Source organism: Nelumbo lutea, chromosome 6 (assembly GCF_056320005.1).
Source record: "Nelumbo lutea isolate HS-2025 chromosome 6, American lotus-T2T, whole genome shotgun sequence".
NCBI classification, from domain to species: Eukaryota; Viridiplantae; Streptophyta; class Magnoliopsida; order Proteales; family Nelumbonaceae; genus Nelumbo; species Nelumbo lutea.
In genome coordinates, this window is record NC_142689.1 from 62670267 (window position 1) to 62677144 (window position 6878).

Below are 6878 nucleotides of genomic sequence, written 5' to 3' on the forward strand. Positions count from 1 at the left end.
CGTAGTATGGTGGAGTCTTTAATGTGTCTACTTGTCAGCAGCCAACCATTTGGTGGCGTCTTTTCTTTGCTCAAATGTGAGTAAACGCACAAGAGGCTGATTACCACCATATCAAGTATTTCCCTTACTGGTAGTGGTGTCAATGGACCGGGTTTGGGTTGGACCCGTCTGAATCAAAATCAATTTGAATGGGTTAGATGGTCCAACACGACATCGAATTGGATAAGCCCTGTCTAAAATATTTATTGGATTGGATTGGGCCTGGTCCATATGTAATGGATTCATATTGGACAGTATTGGAATGTCTGGTCCATTGACTGACCTATTTGCTGGTAAAATTGGAGTTCTGGATTGAGCTTATACGATTAAACTAAAGCCCGTTTGGGATGGCTCCAGTCAGTTCAGTGTTGAGCCGCTGACGAGCTGCTTCAAGGAATCTACGAAAACTAGTTTTAATGGAAAGTCTATTTTTCAGCTCATGCAAGTGTTTTTGGGCTTTCCGGGTTTCGGGTTTCGGGCCTACCTCGCAACGTTAGAAGCTGCTGTGTGAAAACTGAAAACCCTCCCAAACTGGCACTTTGTTGCAATAATGTGTAGTAGGTATCCATGTTGTGAACCTTCCAATGGTGGTGTGAATTTGAGCCAAGATATTTCATTCTCATAGCCGGGTTCTCTGCATTTGAGCCACCAACTTGTCCATCCAGAATCCAGATTGTCTCGTCCAGAAGTCAACCATTTTGTCCACTTTTGGGTGTTTTGTGGCTCAAAGCCTCAAAGTCGCTACAATTGAACGATTATCATTTATCAAACTTGTAGGACATTATATGTTATTCGTATGTCAAAATTCTTGAGCTCTAAATCCAAAGGCACACAGTATATCTGTATATGTAATATGCTATCTCCAACTCGCCTTGTCGCAACTATTTCTCCACCGTACCTTGTTTGTAAAGTGCAATGGAAGATGCCAGTCTGGTTGGTGTCTTACATCTCCTAGTCCCAGGAAGAAGACTAGAAGGTGTCCTCTTTCCCTTCTTTTGTAGTTGAAAATAGGAAGAGGGGCTCAGAGAATAGAGCTAAAAAGGACTAAAGTTCAGCTAAAAACGTTCTAGGATCATGATGAGCCCTGGTTCTTCTTACTTAACCATGTAATCCGAATTCTGGAAAGGGTGGATGTATATTGACAAATCCTGATTACAAGATGATGCAATGGGATTCGATCTCGAATAAACCTTGCAAGTTGCAACTGAACTGAAATCGCTATTAATGCTTGGAGAGACAATTCAACTGAAAAATCAAAAATTGCAGGTGTCACGGGAGATGGTAGGGACGATTAGCTGTTAAAATATTGCTAATGTCAGACATTGCAATGAAGAGATTCATGGATTTTGGTCTCTCCTCCATGTGTTACTGAGTTTTAGGGCCTTGAATTTGGTCATTATGTCTACGGGGTGGCCGTGCAGCAATCCATCGATGGTTAGTTAATCGTAGTCATGCCGGTGGACGGATTGAACTTTTCAACCGTTTGGAGTTTTGGTGTGGTTGGGGTGCCTAAGTTGAGAAGAAAGCGCTTTTGGCTTCAGGGTTCATCATTTCATTCATTCATTCATTCCCATCTAACGAATTTGTTCATGATTCTTTTTTGTGCTTCAAATTTTAAAAATCTCCCCATTAGGGCATTTGGTATCGTTAACGCTGAAAAGTAGTAAAAAAAAACAAGACTATTTTCACTAATTTTTGTCGTAAACTTTAAGCTTTAAGAAACCTTATCAAGGCAGAAGCAGAGAATTGCAGCAACCATGCAAAGTGATGACAGAGTGGGTCATATCAGCTGTTTGTTGAGGAGGGGTATTTGTTGTCTTATGATGTTGTCGTATCAAGAGGAAACCCAGACAAAATTCTATCCGTAATTCCTCATGGATGGTACATCAAACCCTGGGTGCAACTGTGATTCCTGTTGGGCTACAAGGACGTATCATTCTTTTCTTGTTTCCACCAGCTACCAGCAGCCAGCAGGTTTGGGATTTCAGATTTGGCGGTGTTGGACTGACGGGAGAGGATCTTTTTGAAATAGGAACAACTCATCCTAATTCATTTGGCTTTGGCTGTGGGAAAAGGGAAGTGGGAAGAACTTGATCAATTCAACCCTTTTTTTTTTTTTTATTTCTTACGCAACAAAGCCCAACTTCACCTTCTTTTTTTTGCCTCTGCAAATCTACTTGACGAGACCCATATCATATTGCACCCATTTTGGCTTTTGATTGTGGGACCTTTCTAAAGGTGGTCTGGTCTCATCCCATTCCTCTATTATCCTAGGTCAAGACTCAAGTGTTATTTTTTACGCGGTCGTCTATTATATTAAATAAATAAAAAAGAGGATAGTAGAAGAGAAAGAAAAACAGCATTTTTACCTGATCTATAGCCCTAGTTCAAGCTTTTGCCTGCTCATATTTGTTTTGTTATGGTTTGTTTAGGTGGGCGACCCAGTGAACCATTTTTTGAGAATGTCAAGCCAATTTCAACCAGAACCAGCAATTTACGCCAAAATATCCAATCAATCTTTTGGATTCGTTTTTTCTTTTTTTTGTTTATTTATTTGAGAAAAAACTTAATTTTAAAGAAAAAATTTCGATCAATATCCTGTACTTTAATTGGAGCAACAATTTAATTTCTAAATTTTAAAATGCTATAGTCCAATATCTGAATAACAAGTGTTATAAGCATTTGAAGTTTAAATTAATAAGAAAGAAGGGAGAAACCATAACCTGTGTATCACATTGCTATTACATAAAATTGTAAATCCTAACCCTCGAATATATTTTTATAGAAAAAGTGGAGCCTTCGGATATACGAATTGCACATTAGTTTTAGTAAAAGCGAACATATGAATAGGAGTTGGAGTGATATTTGAACATCCGGTGGTGGCAGAAATGAAATTGCAGGGAGGAGAGAGAGAGAGTGGAGCAAGAAGGGTCGGTATTGGTTGGGGCGTTGGGGGTGGAGAGAGAGAGAGAAAGCGACGTGAGAGACGTTGGGATAGCAGGTAGAGCCGCGCGTGCCAGGCGAATCCCAGTAAAAATATACAAGAGGACCGGTGACTGACCGACACGCGTCGCTGCTCCCTTAATCAGCCCCAAGAGCTGCGGCCCTTGCCCGGCGGGTCAGGACTAGTCAGGGTCAGTTGGACAGCTGCTGCTGGACACTGCACCTACTAGCTACCTGCCCCTTTCACACACACTCGCTCCTTCTCTCTCCTCTCTCTCTCTCTCTCTATAAGTTTTATAAGAGAGGAGAATAGAAAGAGAGAAAGAAGCCGGGGGGAAGGGGGAAGCCGAGAAGGTAAGAAGAGTATAAACCAAATTTTGCTGTGATATTTACTTGAGACCTGATGAGAGTTAAGATAAGAGGGGGTATTCGCCTACTGCGTACGGAACAGGCTAATCCTGTTTCGCTTTCTCTATATATCTCTGTAGTGTGTGTATACTAGTCATACTCACTAGTGTCTAGTGTCCAGTAGTGTCCCACTCCCACCAGAGATCACGGCGACCGAGAAATCCGGCAAAAACAACGTACGAATTAGATAGAGATAGAGAGAAGAAGGGAATCTGATGCGGACTGAAGGGGCGAAGTTCGCCACTCGGCAGGGCAACCCAATTATTGCTCCCACGCTGCCCGACATCAATGATGCTGTCGGTCCTTCCCTCCTCCAGTCCTCCCTCCCTCTCTCCCTACTACCACACCCACAGTCACCCTGACGGTTAGCCGATTCAATCACTCGCTCCTCCACTCCCATCCATCCGGGTTTATCTTCTCGAACCTCCCCATTCCCCAATCCATTCAAAATACCATAATACCCCTCCTCTTTTTAACTTCTCCTAACTAATTAATTACACAAATTATACCCACTGGTTAATCAGAACATAATCAAATTGCAGTATCAATGTTTGATTGCATTGACACTTTGACATGAGATTTTTAGGATCTGTTTGGTTTATAGTCGGAATTGGAATTAAAATTTAAAATTCTTTGGAATTAGAATCAGAATTATCTATTTTCATACAGAAATGTGAATGAAAATTAGAATTAGAAGGAATCAGATTTTATTGACAAGGGGGAGAGAATAACTATTTAATCAGTGTAGATGGGAATGTGAATTTAAATTGGAATTAGAAGGAATAAGATCTTATTGGCAAGGGCGAGAGAATAACTATTTAATTAGTATAAAATGCCAATGGTATAAAAATACACCAATGACATTTTACATTGAATCATGAACGTGGCCATTGTTTTTTAAAAATAGCGATGGATGGAAGAGTGTTTTAGAGCTGATGAGGTTTTACATTAATTATTGACGTAAAATTTTACTCCATCCAAATACATGCAAAACTAAAACGGAGTGAATTTTTAGGTCGATAATAATTATACTCTTTTTTCAAATACCTACCAAATCAAACCGAATTTTTATATTGGTTCTTGATTTATATAGCATTCAAATACAGCCTTAAGGTTTTATTTGGATCTGATGTAAAAATAATGTAAAATTTTACATTAATTTTATCAATATTCTTAATACTCGATGGGATAAGACTGTGAGGTATAAATGTAAAGGGAGATGTTCTCAACATAACTGTGAAAAAGGGAACATCTCTTCCTATCACAGCCCCTTATCCTTGGAATAAAAGGGAACATCTCTTCCTATCACAGCCCCTTATCCTTAGAATAAGAGCATAATACACGATGGGATAGGGCTGTGAAAGGTGTACATAGAGTTGCGGTAGGTAGAAGATCCGGATGAATCGGAATCTATTCCTCACAAGGCGCATCTGACAAGAACGTCACAGCCCCTCACATCTCGGGAGATGTTCCTAATACACGATGGGATAGGGCTGTGAGAGGAGATCCGAACATGGGAGGGGCATTTTCGATATTCAATACAAGGCTGAAAGCTCACACTCACAGTAGCGAAGCTGAGCGGCTGAGGCTGAGGCTGACGCTGAGTAGTAGAACGAAACTAATGCATGCCAAAAATGAGGTTGTCAGGTAGCGCGATGAAGCAGAAGTGAGAGAGGGCCAGAGGGCTGTAAAGTTGTTCCCGGTTTCGAGTCCCCCGATGCGTATTGTTTGTTTTGTATATCATATTATCTGATTTCTGAAAGAATATGTTCATCAATAGAATGTCTGCTCCCTCTCTCTCTCTCCCCCCTCTCCTTCTCTCTCCATAAAACCCCTCCCTAATCCCCACTTCTCTAACCCTCCCTCTCTCTCTCTCAACTCCATCTCCCGACCTCATTCTCGGCTTTCTATTCTCTCTCTCTCTCTCTCTCTCTCTCTCATATACATAGTTAGTTACATACTCAACTCGTAAAACTTTCTATTACACAAGCACCGATAGAGACGGCGGAGGCAAAAATAATGCCATCAGAATCCGGCGATCGACGACAGGCGAAACCTCAACACATGGGTGCTCCACCGCCTGAACACGAGCATCTTCCATGCCCACGCTGCGACTCTACCAACACCAAGTTCTGTTACTACAACAACTACAACCTGTCGCAGCCCCGTCACTTCTGCAAGTCCTGCCGCCGTTACTGGACCCAGGGCGGCACCCTCCGTAACATCCCCGTCGGTGGTGGCAGCCGCAAGAACGCTAAACGCTCTCGCACTTCCTCTTCTTCCGTCGCTCCCCACGACCCCATTCCTGCAAACCCCGTTTCGGTCTCCCTCCCCGTTGATCCCGAGCTGTCGCTACCTACACGTAGTGACCTAAGCCTAGACGTCAACATGTCCGGCAGCTTTACTTCTTTGCTGAACACGCAGGGCCCAGGATTCTTGGCACTCGGAGGGTTCGGGCTAGGCCTCAGCTCTGGGTTTGACGATCTGGGTTTTGGGCTGGGTCGTGGCACCTGGCCCTTGACGGAGGCTGCCGATGTTGGTTGCGGGGCTAGCGCCACGGGTGGTGGTCTTAACAGCTGGTCTCTTGGTACAAATGAAGGTGGCTTCGTAGAAGGTGATTGCTTTGCTTGGCCGGACCTCGCCATATCTATGCCGGGAAAAGGTCTGAAGTGATTCTTCCGTCCTGTTGTTGGGTCTTTTTTTTTTATCATTTCCCTCGTTTCATTTAAGAGAGTAGAAATGTGTCGAACATGATGGTTTCAGGTATTTACCTTTTCGGGGTCTTTGCTTGATGGATACATAGAGTATAGACTACAGATAGACAGGGCAAATCAGAAATGAGTGTACGTATTAGGATGATTTTTACTTCCTTTTTTGTGGATTTCAGGGTCAGGTTATTGATATTAGTTTTTCTTTCTTTTTCTTCTGGAGGGTTCTGTAAATGCGTGGTTCTGCATTGAACAAATTGGTGAAAAGAAGATACGATCGAAGAAGAGCCAGATTGTTTCTACTTTTCACTTTTAGGACGTTTTTGTGTTTCTCGTTGCGAACTCTACTGCGTTGAAGTTTCAATCAATGCACTTGGTTTGATTTTTAAATTTCTAATGTTCATTTTTTTTTTCCTTTGTCCAGTCTTCCTTCCTCCTCCCTCCTTCCTCGTTCACTGTAATCCTCAGTCTCAGAGTCTCTGTTTCGATTCGAATCTTGTTTCCGTCGGCTGATTTGATATTTGAATTATTTTAATCAACTAAAAGTTAAATTGGCTTTGTCAATCGTGCGTTAGGTAGTGGGGGTGGGGTGGTGGTAGTGAGTACGTCGGCGAGAGAATGGACAGTGCATGATTCTTTTAACTGTACGAGTGTCTTGAATTGAAAAGCTCCAAAATGAGGAAGCAACGTACGGTTGATCATGCAGCGTCTCCCTCCATATTGCTCTGCCTTGATCTCTGGGATATTTGGGCTGAGTTGGGTACATGTGCTCTGCCCCCT

General features: G+C 42.4%; 1 protein-coding gene across 1 annotated transcript; it reads left to right on the top strand.

Annotated features, from left to right (window-relative positions):
• The first annotated feature begins 5265 nt into the window (after positions 1–5265).
• On the top strand, positions 5266–6188 carry LOC148849214 (dof zinc finger protein DOF3.4-like). Its single transcript, XM_088948507.1, has one exon. It carries the CDS (start codon positions 5410–5412, stop codon positions 6061–6063), a length of 654 nt encoding a protein of 217 aa, XP_088804633.1. The 5' UTR covers positions 5266–5409; the 3' UTR covers positions 6064–6188.
• Positions 6189–6878: the final 690 nt, after the last annotated feature.